We start from the raw sequence: 16402 nt of genomic DNA, 5'->3' as shown, positions 1-16402 counted from the left end.
GCCATATAGTCCGTCATTACTTGGCAGCAGGTTCCATCTCTGCACGGTGGACCCCGGTCTGCGAACGCACATATTCTATCTGTCTTATTATTTGGTGCGTTCCGCTAGCCCTAACACAGTGATTGAGAGAATGGGGAAGCTGTCCTAGTAAGCCATACATGTCGTGATCAAGTCCTTATGAGGAAAACGAAGAGAACATCTGCATTATACATCTCATTGCAAGTTTCCCTTATTATCTCCAGTAATTGTATTCTTACATGGGATCTTTGTGATGTTACATTTTCTCATCTTCTTCCCATGTAGGTCCCTACAGTATCAGATAGAAAAAAATAAAGATTATTATCAGATCAACTCAGTGGAGATCTATATAAGAGAATTATCCTGAGTGACCCGTTAAGGATGGATAGGGACCGAGACAAGATGGTGGAGAGGATATTACACATCACCCTAGAGATCCTCTTCCGGCTTACTGGAGAGGTGAGAGATTCTGATGACGTCACATTACATCATCCTTATTTATGAGACTAACAGACAGAACTGGAGAGGTGAGGACTCTGGAAATGTCTCATTGAGATATGTTAATGTGTCTCTCCATAACCAGGATTACACAATAGTGAAGACCTCTAGTGAGCGCTGTCAGTACCCTGGATCTGAGGAATGGGATAGATCCCTGAGCCCAATCACAGGACCTCCACCTCACCTACGGATACATGAGGACATCAATGACCAGAAGATCTTAGAACTCACCTACAAGATGACTGAGCTGCTGACTGGAGAGGTGACACTGCTGGGACATTATATAGTAACGCTATGACGGGATCAGGGGATGACTGTTTTGTTGTATATATCAGGTTCCCATAAGGTGTCAGGATGTCGCTGTCTATTTCTCCATGAAGGAGTGGGAGTATTTAGAAGGACACAAAGATCTGTACAAGGACGTCATGATGGAGCTTCCCCAGCCCCTGACATCACCAGGTAATAGACAGGACTAAATACACACGGCCTATAATTATCTGTATGTAAAGAATGAATTCAGTCCCTGTATGTGATTCCTCTAGTTTTATCCAGTGAGAGGACAACACCAGAGAGATGTCCCCGTCCTCTTCTTCCACAGGACTGTAACGAAGACAATCCCAATGTTCCTCAGGATCATCAGGTAGATAGAGAAAAGGTGTCATGAGATCTCCCCTATGATATGTAGACGGCTGTGAAGGTCTTGTGCTCAGTCATGTTTTATCCACCAGTATTATATGTTTTATCCTTGTGTAATGAGAACGGTGGAGTTGGCAGGATTAGAGCTGATCATAGATGTGACTTCTCCATCTGTCTGTGACATTTACAATCTTTGTTTCAGGGTAAAGATCTGACCCATATTAATACTTCAGAGACATATGAGAGGTATGATGCATGGTGTAAAGAGGAGATTTCTATAGATAATCACGTAGGTGAGTAGAAACAGAGAAAAGTCACAGATTCTTCTCAGTCATTGGCTGATACCATTTTGTGCTATTTGTTGTCAGCTCTGTGGTCCTTTAGGTTTCTCTGCTTTAGATTCACTCCTTTTGCCAAAATAATTAATAAATATGGATGAAATTATGATATTGTTATAGACAATAAAATAAGGATGTAAGAATTCAGTTGAAATATGTCAATAGGTGAAGTACACTTGAACAACCTGTTTATTTTAATTATTTCTAATGATTATAAAGCTAAAATATGTTTTAGCAAGTTATTAAAAATGTTGGGATAAAACTCAATATTAAAAATACCTTTACATAGAGTAGAATAATGTTTTCAAGCTTAGATCATATCTAAGTAACGACAATCAGAAAACCATATAAACTCCTAACAATCACTGCAAACATTACAATATCCTGAAATCTTAATTGAAGATTTCTTCATCAGAACCTCACAAAATTATTATAGAAGCTGCTATTATTTATTATTATTATTTATTTATATAGCACCATTGATTCCATGGTGCTGTACATGATAAGGGGTTACATGCAAATTAGAGATATCACTTACAGTAAACAAACTAACAATGACAGACTGATACAGAGGGGCAAGGACCCTGCCCTTGCGGGCTTACATTCTACAGGATTAAGGGGAAGGAGACGATAGGTTGAGGGTTGCAGGAGCTCCGGTGTTGGTGAGGCAGTATCTCCGGTAGTGATGAGGAGGCAGAGGGGTCAGTGCAGGCTGTAGGCTTTCCTGAAGAGGTGGGTTTTTAGGTTCCGTCTGACGGATCTGAAGGATCCGAATGTGGTTGATAGTCGGACATGTTGGACCAACGAATTCCAGGGGGATATTCGGAAGAAGTCTTGGAGGCGGTTGGATGAGGAGCGAAAAAGTGTGGAGGAGAGAAGGAGGTCTTGTGAGGACCGGAGATTACGTGAGGGAAGATATTGGGAGATTAGTTCAGAGATATATGGAGGAGACAGGTTATGGATGGCTTTGTAGGTCAGCAATTAATAGTCCTTTTGCACAATATCTCCCAGACTTCTTGACTATTTTTGGAGACCACAAAATTCAGAACTTCATGAAACAAAGCCCATAATTCCTTGCAATGTTTAAATTAAAGGCTGAAGACTATGAGATTTTTTAGACTAGGCAACCTATTTTGGCCAGTGTCAAATGGATATCCAGTGTTGAGTCAGTAAAAGTCTATTCTTATCATTTATGTTGAGGTGAAAGTGTAGATGCTTAAATTTTGCTTATAAGTTTGTTGGTTCTCTGATCCTAAAAGTGGACTATTAATCAGCCATATGATGAATCAGAAATCTCTTATCTATCAGAACCTCTACACATTTTATATGCATGACATATTATTATAGGATGTTTGAAATGCTATACTGTGTGTACTTAGGCATTTGTCATAGTTTCAAAGAAATGTCAATTTATTATTGCATGGTTAATAAGAAATGCCTTAATAACGCCACATGACATAGTATTTAGCAGAAGTCTATGTTTGTTGCATATTTTTCTACTTTTTATTGAGTTTTGCTACATGCCCTGCAACTTGGAAGGACATGTTTATATAGACATACTTTTAAAATATCAATACAATATTATGAAATAAACATAATCAGTTTTATTCTTGGCAGGTGACTGTTTCAGAAGGTTAAAGGGATATGGAATATCTTCAGATATTAAAGCAGATGATTGTGATATCACACAAGATATATATGAAGAGCAAGTAATTATCCTAGATATACCATCATCTCTTAACAACAAAGATATATCAAAGCTTGTTAAATGTGAGAAAAGTCACACAGAAGCAAAGGAATTTCCTTGCTTAGAATGTGGAAAATGTTTTACACGGAAATCAAATCTTTTTGTGCATCAAAAAATTCACACTGGGGAAAAGCCATTCTCATGTTCAGAATGTGGAACATGTTTTGATTGTCAATCAAAACTTAAGAGACATGAGAGAAGTCACAGCGGGGAGAAGCCTTTTTCATGTTTAGTATGTGGGAATTGTTTTTCTCGGAAATCTAATCTTGTTGACCATCAGAAAATTCACACTGGTGAAAAGCCGTTTTCATGTTCAGAATGTGGGAAATGTTTTTCAAAGCATTCACATTTTGTTAAACATCAGAGAATTCACACAGGGGAGAAGCCATTTTCATGTTCAGTATGTGGAAAATATTTTACAGAGAAATCAAATCTTGTTGCACATAAGAGAATTCACACAGGGGAGAAGCGATTTTCATGCTCTCAATGTGGGAAATGTTGTTCTCAGAAATCTGATCTTGCTAAACATCAGAGAACCCACACAGGGGAGAAGCCATTTTCATGTTTAGAATGTGGCAAATGTTTTACAGAGAAATCACATCTTGCTAAACATAAAAGAATTCACACTGGGGAGAAGCCATTTTCATGTTCAGAATGTGGTAAATGTTTTCTAGTGAAATCAAATCTTCTTGCACATCATAGAATTCACACGGGGGAGAAGCCATATTCATGTTCAGAATGTGGGAAAAGTTATTCTACGAAATCTAATCTTGCTCAGCATCAGAAAAATCACACAAGGTAGAAGCAATTTTCATGTTCAGAATGTATGAGGAAAATGTTTTATCCAGGGACTAAAACTTAATAACTCACATATGAGAGAAGCAATATTAAGGTTCACTATGTAGGAAATGTCTATAAATTCTCTATAGGGAAAAGGCATTTAATGTTTATAATGTGGAAAATATTTTTACAAGTAATAAGCTTTGGTTAGACATCATGGACAGGGACTAGGAGAAAAGACATTTTCATGTACTGAGTGTCGAAAATGTTTGTCCGTAATTCATCTCTGGTTAGTCATCAAAAAGCTTACAAAGAAAAAATATTTTTGGGTTCACAATGTAAAACATTTTTACCTACAAGTGTCATCATCTTAAACATCAGAGAACGCACACAGGGAATTAGATATTTTTAAACTCCCAAATGATAAAAAAAATAAAAAATTAGCAGTTACAGCCAGAGTAAAGTCACAACTTATACAAGAAAGATGGAGAGCAGAGCATATAGCTCACTAAATTTAAGAAATGTATGTAATTACCAATAAACATTTGTCACTGAACACCAATTAATACCTAATACACCATGTTCCGAATTATTATGCAAATGACATTTTTCTCGGATTTTCCTAAATGGTCAGTGCAAATGACAGTCAGTCTAATAAAAGTCATCACCTGTTAGATTATACATCAAATTTTATTGAAGAAACCTCCCAATGATAATAGTATAATCTCCAAAATGAATAAAAGCTCAAAAGGCACTGTTCCAAATTATTAGGCACCGTAGAATTTCTAAACAGTTGATATGTTTTAAAGAACTGAAAATGCTCACTTGTGGAAATTGCAGCATTAGGAGGTCACATTCACTGAACAAAAAAGCTATTTAACTCCAAAACATCCTAACAGGCCAAGTTACATGTTAACATAGGAACCCTTCTTTGATATCACCTTCACAATTCTTGCATCCATTGAACTTGTAAGTTTTTGAAAGTTTCTGCTTGCGTTTCTTTGCATGAAGTCAGAATAGCCTCCCAGAGCTGCTGTTTTGATGTGAACTGCCTCGCACCCTCATAGATCTTTTGCTTGATGATACTCCAAAGGTTCTCTATAGGGTTGAGGTCAGGGGAAGATGGTGGCCACACCATGAGTTATGCCCATAGCAGCCAATGACTCAGAGCTATTCTTTGCAGCATGAGATGGTGCATTGTGATGCATGAAGATAATTTTGCTCCTGAAGGCAAGTTTCTGCTTTTTATACCATGGAAGAAAGTTGTCAGTCAGAAACTCTATATACTTTGCAGAGGTCATTTTCACACCTTCGGGTACCTTAAAGGGCCCTACCAGCTTTTTCCCCATGATTCCGGCCCAAAACATGACTTTTCCACCTCCTTGCTGACGTCGCAGCTTTGTTGGGACATTGTGGCCATCCACCAACCATCCACTATTCTATCCATCTGGACCATTCAGGGTTGATTGACACTCATCAGTAAACAACACTGTTTGAAAATTTGTCTTCATGTATGTCTGGGCCCACTGCAACCGTTTCTGCTTGTGATCACTGTTTAGGGGTGGCCGAATAGTAGGATTATGAACCAATACAAGCCTTTGAATGATCCTACACCTTGAGGTTTGAGGGACTCCAGAGGCACCAGCAGCTTCAAATAACTGGTTGCTGGTTTGTAATGGGTTTTTAGCAGCTGCTCTCTTAATCCGATAAACTTGCCTGGCAGAAACCTTCCTCATTATGCCTTTATCAGCACGAACACATCTGTGCTCAGATGCAGCCACAAATATCTTAACAGAATGATGATCACGCTTAAGTTTTCGGGAAATATCTAATGTTTTTATCCCTTGACCAAGGCATTGCACTATTTAACGCTTTTCAGCCGCAGAGAGATCCTTTTTCTTTCCCATGTTACTTGAAAACTGAGGCCTGCTTAATAATGTGGAACACCATTTTTAAGCAGTTTTCCTTTAATTAGAATCACCTGGAAAACTAATTATCCCATGTGTTTAAGATTGATTTCAGTGATCCATTGAGCCCTGAGACACAATACCATCCATGAGTTTATTTGAAAAACAAAACAATTAAATCTTTATGAAACTTAAATCCAATTTGCATAATAATTTGGAACACAGTGTATAGCCACACAAGAGGAACGTGCGCCGGACCCCTCTGGCTTTCAAAACTGCAGCTGTTTGTAGCTACATGTAATTTACCGTATATACTCGAGTATAAGCCGACCCGAGTATATGCCGACCCCCCTAATTTTGCCACAAAAAGCTGGGAAAATTTAAAGGGACTCTGTCACTTGAATTTGGCAGGCTCTGTTAATGGTCAGATGGGCGGTGTTTTCTGTTCTTTCATGCACCGCTTCCTTTCCCTCTGACCGCAATATTGTCTTGAATTTGATTAGGTTTCCTCCGTAGTACACGCGTGCGCAGTGCAATCTCGCCTTGCGCACGCGCAGTATGCTTTGCCCAACTGCGGGCAAAGCCGAAAAGCATTAGTGCACATGTGCCGGCGCACTATGTCCCGGAAGTATTTCGCTGTGTTCCGGGACATAGTGTGCCGGCACATGCGCATTAATGCTTTTCGGCTTTGCCCGCAGTTGGGCAAAGCATACTGCGCGTGCGCAAGGCGAGATTGCACTGCGCACGCGTGTACTACGGAGGAAACCTAATCAAATTCAAGACAATATTGCGGCCAGCGGGAAAGGAAGGGATGCATGAAAGAACAGAAAACACCGCCCATCGGACCATTAACAGAGCCCGCCAAATTCAGGTGACAGTCCCTTTAATGACACGAATATAAGCCTAGGGTGGAAAATGCAGCAGCTACTGGTAAGTTTCAAAAATAAAAATAGATACCAATAAAAGTAAAATTAATTGAGACATCAGTAGTTTAAGTGTTTTTGAATATCCATATTGAATCAGGAGCTCCATATAATGCTCCATACAGTTCATGATGGCCCCATAAGATGCTCCATACAAAATACGCCCCATATAATGCTCCATACAGTTTATGATGGGCTCCATAAGATGCTCCATATTAAAATATGCCCCATATAATGCTGCACAAATGTTGACTATGACCCCATAAGATGCTCTATAGACACATGTGCCCTGTATAATGCTCCACAAATGTGGATTATGGCCCCATAAGATGCTCCATACAGATATTTGCCCCATATAATGCTACCCATGGCCCCATACAGATATTTGCCCCATATAATGCTGCACATGGCCCCATGCAGATATTTGCCCCATATAATGATGCACATGGCCCCATAAGATGCTCCATACAGATATTTGCCCCATATAATGCTGCACATAGCCCCATACAGATATTTGCCCCATATAATGCTGCACATGGCCCCATAAGATGCTCCATACAGATAATTTCCCCATATAATGCTGCACATGGCCCCATAAGATGCTCCATACAGATATTTGCCCCATATAATGCTGCACATGGCCCCATAAGTTGATCTATACAGACATTTGCCCCATATGCTGTTGCTGCGATTAAAAAAAATAAAAAATTACATACTTACCGTTCAGGCCCCCGGCACTTACTATATTCACCTGCTCCGCGTTCCACCGCTGCTGTGTCTTCCCCGTCCTCTGCACTGACGTTCAAGCAGAGGGCGGCGCACACTAATCGCGTCATCGTGCCCTCTGACCTGAGCGTCACTGCAGAGGACGCGGAAGACGCAGCGGCGCCGACGGTGGAATGGGAAGCAGGTGAATTTCGTGCACTGAGTTATACTCACCTGCTTCCGGTGCGGTTCCTGCACGTCTGTTCCCCAGCGCCGGCAGCTCCTTCCTGTAGTGAGCTGTCACATGGTACCGCTCATTACAGTAATGAATATGTGGCTCCACCCCTATGGGAGTGGAGTCGGGTCCATATTCATTACTGTAATGAGCGGTACCATGTGACCGCTCACTACAGGAAGAAGCTGCTGGCGCCGAGGAACCAGGGACGTGCAGGGACCACACCAGGAGCAGGTGAGTATTATTACACAGCTCCGCTCCCCCTCCCCTGCCGACCCCTGGGTATGACTCGAGTATAAGCCGAGAGGGTTACTTTCAGCCCAAAAAAGTGGGCTGAAAATCTTGGCTTATACTCGAGTATATACCGTACTAGTTGTTGAAATCATTCTGCAGCAATATTCTATGTGAACAGGATAGATTCTCACAGTTGCTACAAAACTTATTAGGCTACGTGTGCACAATGTGGATTTGCTTGTGTAAAACTCTGCACGGTTTCTGCCTCTCTTGGCAGAAAACCCAGTTGAAAATCCGCATGATTTTTATGTGGAGTTGTTGCAGATTTTCATGCGGATTTTCTTGCATTTTTATAAATCCACAGAGCTAAATAAAGATATATTATAAAAAAATAATAATTGTGATGTAATTTACTTGTTCAACCTCTTCAGCCAGATACCATCATTAATATTAAACACGCACACACACCAGCCTATGTAGGACCATTAAGGGTATATTCCCACGGTCAGTAATCGGCAGCGCTATGGACGCAGCACATGTCCGCTCCGTCCAAAGGGATTCCACCTTTTGAATGCAGGTGATTCCGCATGTGTTCATTGAACCGTGCAGATTCACCGCATTCAATACATTGGACTGGTGATATTTATCTTGCGGGGACTGAGCGTTTCCGCAAGATAAATAGACATGCTGCTGTCTGGAGAGACGCACTGCATGTCCGCCTCTGCAGGGAAGCTGGAGACGTCCGTGCAGGCATTGTGGAGATGGGATATCTTGAAATCCCATCCACTATGCTGTAACATCTGGCTGCTGCAGGTTGGACGATGCGGATGTACGCAGCGTCCAACACGCAGATTTTACCAGCAGAGAGAAAGCAGATTGCTGAGGGCAGATGTTAATATTCTGGTAAGGAGCCAATAGCCATAAAGGTTCCCAGGCTATTAATATCAACTCACAGCTGTTTGCTCAGCCATTACTGGCTAGTTTAAAGGGGAACCCCAGAAAAAAATTGACATGGGTTGCCCCTATAAAATCGAACCAGCACAGGCTAGGCAGACAGCTGCGGGCTGATATTAATAGCCTGGGAGCGGGCCATGAATATTGGCATCCCCAAGGCTAAAAACATCAGCTTTCAGCTGTCCCAGAAATGGCGCATCTTATAGATGCGCCAATTCTGGCACTTAGCCTCATTGTTCCCACTTGCCCTGTAGCGGTGGCAAGTTGGGTTTATATTTGTGGGGTTGATGTCACCTTTGTAATGTCAGGTGACATCAAGTCCACAAGTTAGTAATGGAGAGGTGTCTATAAGACACCTCTCCATTACTAACCCTATAGTTACAAGGTAAGAACACGGCCAGAATAAAGTCCTTTATTTGAAATAATGCCACAGACTCCTTTATTGAATCTTAATTTACCACACTTACTGAACGCTTAATCCCCGACGCCCTTGTCTCCTGCAAAAAAATAAAATAAACCAACATATAATACTCCCTGTCCAACGTAGTCCATTACTGAGTGTTCCATGATGATCTCACGCGTAGAACAGTCACATCGAGAGAGAGGCTCTACCTGGCCTCCTGCGATACACTGACTGGAGGTAATCACTCCCGCAGTGTATCACTTGGAGTTCATCAGCTCCAATTCTCTCACGGCACCGCTGCGTACGATAGTCTTCAAAGTTTTTTTTTCAAATAGGTTAATAGTCAACGTGTTTCAAGGTTATTCAGGACTTCTTCCTCAGGACAAAACCTTACAAGTGGATTGTCAGATCTGCACGTTCTTATATGCTATCACATTTTTTTAAAGTCAAAGTTGATAAAGTAAAAACATCACAAACCATGATTAAATACAATACAAATAAACAGACCATGCATGTAACGAATCTACGAATAAACAATAAAAAGAACCATCTAGAGAAATAAAAATGTAAAAACAGGTATTTATATAAAAATGATTGCTGAATAAAAAACTCCTTTATCAAAACATGTGTATTTGTCTTTGAGAAACAACCCATCCGAGATATGAACTGGTTCTTTTTATTGTTTATACATTTTTATTTAAAAAAATATATATATCAGGCAGCATTTAAAAACGTGCAGATCTGACAATCTTCTTGTAAGGTTTTGTCCTGAGAAAGAGGGCCTGCCTGACCTCGAAACACGTTGACTATTAACCTTTTTGAAAAAAAGCTTTAAAGAATATTGTCCGCCATCCATCTTTATCAGCAGCGCAGATTTGGACACATGCACCCGTTTTCACCATTATCCTCCCGTGTCCTGCAGCAGCTGATCTATGCTTTTTACATGTTGCTTTGTTGCAACAAAACAATCTCTCCCCGATGCACCCTCTCCCTGGTGGACCCCATGTTTTTAACCAGATAAGACCTTATTTGTGCTTTTGTTACTCTCCAAATTTTGTACTTCAGTAAAACACTGACAGTCTTATACACTGCTGCACAAGACTATGAGTACATCAGGACTCCTCTACGGGCATCTGTAACATTGTGATATAGGAACTCCACCTATTGTAAGAAGTCACACAGATGTAAGGTAGTATTGATGGAAAATGTATAATTGAATAAGTTTATTACTAGCTGCAGTGAAACAGATAAATGTAATCAGGAACCCCTTTCACTCTATTTTGTAAGGGACAGAGTGAAGGTCCTCCATATACAACATTAGTAGACTGCCTGTACTGGGAAGGAGACCTCTTGGCTCATTTATGATTTTGTATTCCATGTTTGTACCCTGGATGTGTTATATTATTTGAAGCTATTTTCTATTTTTCCAAAAGGACACCATTAAAGATAAGCGGATCTTTTGAAATTTGACTTTGATATATTTTCTCCCAAAAATTTGATTTGTAGGAAATATATTAGCCTGAATCTCAATACTGTAAAACTTGTAGTTGCTTGGAAAATACACTTGAGAGAGTGTAGAGATAGAACCCCACTGACCATAAGAGCTTACACTCTACAGGGAGAGAGAGAGAATGAGTGAGGGAGAGCCCCACTGACCATAAGAGCTTACACTCTACAGGAGAGAGAGAATGAGTGAGAGATCCCCACTGACCATAAGAGCTTACAGACTACAAGAGAGAGAGATAACGAGTGAGAGAGAACCCAACTCACCATAAGAGCTTACACTCTACAGGAGAGAGAGAATGAGTAGGAGAGAACCCCACTGACCATAAGAGCTTATACTGTACAGGAGAGAGAGAATGAGTGAGAAAGAACCCCACTGATCATAAGAGCTTACACTCTAAAGGAGAGAGAGAACAAGTGAGAGAGAACCTCACTGATCATAAGAGCTTACATTATACAGGAGAGAGAGAGAGAATGAGTGAGAGAGAACCCCACTGACCATAAGAGTTTAGACTCTACAGGAAAGAGAGAGAACGAGTGAGAGAGAACCCCACTGACCATAAGAGCTTACACTCTACAGGAGAGGGGACCTCCTCAATCCAATTAGAGCTTACATACAGATTTCTTCTTCAGAACAATGTGGTTTTTGGGTTTTGTCCTGATGAAGATGTCTATGAACATTGAAACTCGTTGACTAATAAAACTGCAATTCTCAACACATCGACTCCTGGATCTCCTTTTTCATCGTTTGGTGTCTTCAGAAGTGCAGTAGAAATCCATTTTCTATGGATTTTTTCTATGTCTTCCTGTCTTCCTGGAGCAGAACAATATTGTATCATACAATTAGGTTCTGTAGAAGGACGTAGATCTGGGGATTTATTATGATGGAATATAGGCTGAACTGGATGGACAAATGTCTTTTTTCGGCCTTACTAACTGTTACTATGTTATGGTTTTTCCTTCCATTGCATGCATCCTGGATTTGCAGCAGACGTTCTACTGAGCTTTCTTTCTTGTTTTGGCACACAAATTTGCCACGTGAGCACATACCTGTACCTATCGTTCTCATATCCTATATCCAGGTAAGACCCCATTTTGCGCTATTGTCTTCCAGTTTTCTTGTATTTCATGGCAATGGTATCATGATGCATATCTTCAGATACCAGTTTTAAAACCACATAGAAGTTTTCTACACATTGCCATCAATCTGGCAAAATAGTACATCTTCAATTTACATGTCTGATGCACTTTGACTCTTACTACGGAGACTTGGAGGAAGTGCTAGCCTCTCTCCATTTTCTTTCAGGGTCCCAAGAAATATTACAGAGCATCCAAAGCCTTGTTATCTAGATTGATTAGTGCAGCCATCGCAGTTGTGAGTGATCAGACCATTCTGGAGCTCTACTAGAGCTGTTTCGACCTCCTAGGTTGAAAGGGCAAATGTTTCTATTGAACAAATATGTAAGACTGTAATCTAGTCCTCACCTTGTACTTTCTAAAATTTCTATCAATGTGATTTCAGGTCTTCCTACCTCCCTAGGCATTGAGGTGTATCTTCTACTCTATCTGGGGTGCTGTCATGGGTGAAAGGAAAAAACAATAATTATAGAATCATAGAATGTTAGAGTCGGAAAGGGACCTCCTGGGTCATTTTGGTCCAACCCCCTGCTCAAAGCAGGATTCACTAAATCTTCCCAGACAGATGTCTGTTCAGCCTCTGTTTGAAAACTTCCATTGAAGGAGAACTCACCACCTCTCATGGCAGCCTGTTCCACTCATTGATCACCCTAACTGTCAAAAAGTTTTTTCTAATATCTAGTCTTTCCTTGTGCAAATGAGAATAAAGATGATCCTTCTGCAATACTGACATACTGATAGGGAATTTAGATTGTGAGCTCCATCGGGGACAACAATGATAATGTGTGCAAAACTGTAAAGCGCTGCGGAATATGTTAGCGCTATATAAAAATAAAGATTATTATTATTATTAATGTGACAGCCCTTGAGATATTTGTAGTCAGCTATTAATTCTCCTCTGTCTTTTCCAAGCTAAACATTCCCAAATCCTGTAGCCGTTCCTCATAGGACATAGTTTGCAGACCGGTCACCATTCTGGTCATTCTTCTCTGAACTTGCTGCAGTTTGTTGATGTCTTTTTTAACCCCTTTCTGACATCTGACGCACTATCCCGTCGAGGTGGGGTGGGCCCGTATGCCCACCGACGGGATAGTACGTCATACTATCCCTGACTATCGCAGCTGACATCCTGCACTATGTGCCAGGAGCGGTCACGGACCGCCCCCGGCACATTAACCCCTGGCACACCGCGATCAAACATGATCGCGGTGTGCCGGCGGTACAGGGAAGCATCGCGCAGGGAGGGGGCTCCCTGCGTGCTTCCCTGAGACCCCCGGAGCAATGCAATGTGATCGCGTTGCTCCGAGGGTCTCCTACCTCCCTCCCTGCAGCAGGCTCGGATCCAATATGGCCGCGGCATCCGAGTCCTGCAGGGAGGGAGGTGGCTTACCAAGTGCCTGCTCAGAGCACGCGCTTGGTAAGCCTGCAGTTCTGTAAGGCAGATCAGTGATCTGACAGAGTGCTGTGCAATCTGTCAGATCAACGATCTGTGATGCCCCCCCCCCCCCCCAGGACAAAGTAAAAAAAAAATTCCAAATGTGTAAAAAAAAAAAAATTCCTAAATAATGAAAGAAAAAAATTCCCATAAATACATTTCTTTATCTAAATTAAAAAAACAATAAAAGTACACATAATTAGTATCGTCGCGTCCGTAATGACCCGACCTATAAAACTGGCCCACTAGTTAACCCCTTCAGTAAACACCGTAAGAAAAAAAAAAACGAGGCAAAAAACAACGCTTTATTCTCATACCGCCAAACAAAAAGTGGAATAACACGCGATCAAAAAGATGGATATAAATAACCATGGTACCGCTGAAAACGTCATTTTGTCCCGCAAAAAATGAGCTGCCATACAGCATCATCACCAAAAAAATAAAAAAGTTATAGTTGTGAGAATAAAGCGATGCAAAAATAATTATTTTCTCTATAAAACAGTTTTTATCGTATAAAAGCGCCAAAACATAAAAAAATGATATAAATGAGGTATCGCTGTAATCGTACTGACCTGAAGAATAAAACTGCTTTATCAATTTTACCAAACGCGGAATGGTATAAACGCCTCCCCCAAAAGAAATTCATGAATAGCTGGTTTTTGGTCATTCTGCATCACAAAAATCAGAATAAAAAGCGATCAAAAAATGTCACATGCCCGAAAATGTTACCAATAAAAACGTCAAATCGTCCCACAAAAAACAAGACCTCACATAACTCTGTGGACCAAAATATGGAAAAATTATAGCTCTCAAAATGTGGTAACGCAAAAAATATTTTTTGCAATAAAAAGCGTCTTTCAGTGTGTGACGGCTGCCAATCATAAAAATCCGCTAAAAAACCCGCTATAAAAGTAAATCAAAGCCCCCTTCATCACCCCCTTAGTTAGGGAAAAATTAAAAAAATGTATTTATTTCCATTTTCCCATTAGGGTTAGGGCTAGAGTTAGGGTTAGGGCTAGGGTTGGGGCTAGGGTTACGGCTAGAGTTGGGGCTAGGGTTACAGTTAGGGTTTAGATTACATTTACGGTTGGAAATAGGGTTGGGATTAGGGTTAGGGGTGTGCCAGGGTTAGAGGTGTGGTTAGGGTTACTGTTGGGATTAAGGTTAGGGGTGTGTTTGGATTAGGGTTTCAGTTATAATTGGGGGGTTTCCATTGTTTAGGCACATCAGGGGCTCTCCAAACGCGACATGGCGTCCGATCTCAATTCCAGCCAATTCTGCGTTGAAAAAGTAAAACAGTGCTCCTTCCCTTCCGAGCTCTCCCATGTGCCCAAATGGGTTTACCCCAACATATGGGGTATCAGCGTACTCAGGACAAATAGGACAACAACTTTTGGGGTCCAAAGATTTTTTATTTTCACGGCCCTGCATTATAAACTGTAGTTAAACACTTGGGGGCTCAAAGTTCTCACAACACATCTAGATAAGTTCCTTGGGGGTCTAGTTTCCAGTATGGGGTCACTTGAGGGGGGGTTACTACTGTTGAGGTACATTAGGGGCTCTGCAAACGCAATGTGACGCCTGCGGACCATTACATCTAAGTCTGCATTCCAAATGGCGCTCCTTCCCTTCCGAGCCCTCCCATGTGCCCAAATGGTGGCTCCCCCCCACTTATGGGGTATCAGCGTACTCGGGACAAATTGGACAAAAACTTTTGGGGTCGAATTTCTCTTCTTACCCTCGGGAAAATACAAAACTGGGGGCTAAAAAATAATTTGGGGGGGAAAGTTTTTTTTTATTTTCACGGCTCTGCGTTATAAACTGTAGTGAAACACTTGGGGGTTCAAAGCTCTCACAACACATCTAGATAAGTTCCTTAGGGGGTCTACTTTACAAAATGGTGTCACTTGGGGGATTCTACTGTTTAGGTACATTAAGGGCTCTGCAAATGCAATGTGACGCCTGCAGACCATTCCATCTAAGTCTGCATTCCAAATGGCGCTCCTTCCCTTCCGAGCCCTCCCATGCGTCCAAACGGCGGTTCCCCCCCACATATGGTTTTGAGCACCTTGAGGGGTGCAGTTTTAAGAGTGGTGTCACACTTGGGTATTTTCTATCATATAGACCCCTCAAAATGACTTCAAATGAGATGTGGTCCCTAGAAAAAAAAATGATGTTGCAAAAATGAGAAATTGCTGGTCAACTTTTAACCCTTATAACTCCCTAACAAAAAAAATGTGGGAAATGTTACTTATTAAGTATTTTGTGTGACATATCTCTGAATTTTTGTGCAATTAAATCACAAAGTTGGAAAATTGCAAAATTTTCAAAATTTTCACCAAATTTCAGTTTTTAACACAAATAAACGCAGGTACTATCAAAGAATTTTTACCACTATCATGAAGTACAATATGTCACGAGAAAACAATGTCAGAATCACTGGGATCCGTTGAAGCGTTCCAGAGTTATAACCTCATAAAGGGACAGTGGTCAGAATTGTAAAAATTGGCCTGGTCATTAACGTGCAAACCACCCTTGGGGGTAAAGGGGTTAAAGGGAATCTGTCACCCCAAAATTTGCCTATAATATGTGGCCACCGGCATCAGGGGCTTATCTACAACATTCTGTAATGCTGTAGATAAGCCCCTGATGTAACCTGCAAGATAAGAAAAACAGGATAAATTATACTCACCCAGGGGAGGTCCCGGTTCGGTTCAGGTCCGATGGGTGTCGCGGTCTGGGTCCGGTGCCTCCCATCTTCATACGATGACGTCCTATTCTTGTCTTCCTGACGCGGCTGCTGCTGTTCAGTGGTCCCATCGGTGTTTAGTTCTGGACACACTGTGTCAAGGATAACAGCTGTGGGGGGTCACACAAATCCTACTGCTGCCACCAATATGACAAGGGACGCAACTCCACTGCCTCCAATCGTCAGTGCAATTACACAAT

General features: G+C 41.2%; 1 protein-coding gene across 1 annotated transcript in view; it reads left to right on the top strand.

The window, feature by feature from the left end:
• The first annotated feature begins 217 nt into the window (after nt 1–217).
• Nucleotides 218–16402, top strand: part of LOC138663958 (zinc finger protein 420-like) — a 29404-nt gene continuing 13219 nt past the window's right edge. Inside the window, exons 1-6 of the mRNA XM_069750347.1 lie at nt 218–477; nt 602–778; nt 852–975; nt 1059–1156; nt 1355–1445; nt 3108–4035. Coding sequence (XP_069606448.1) covers nt 400–477; nt 602–778; nt 852–975; nt 1059–1156; nt 1355–1445; nt 3108–4035 — 1496 coding nt within the window. The 5' untranslated portion in view covers nt 218–399. The remainder of the gene's footprint in view (nt 478–601; nt 779–851; nt 976–1058; nt 1157–1354; nt 1446–3107; nt 4036–16402) is intronic.

The sequence above is a fragment of the Ranitomeya imitator genome, chromosome 2 (assembly GCF_032444005.1).
Source record: "Ranitomeya imitator isolate aRanImi1 chromosome 2, aRanImi1.pri, whole genome shotgun sequence".
NCBI lineage: Eukaryota > Metazoa > Chordata > Amphibia > Anura > Dendrobatidae > Ranitomeya > Ranitomeya imitator.
Note: the sequence above shows the minus strand (reverse complement) of the source record. Positions and strands in the feature narration are given on the sequence as shown.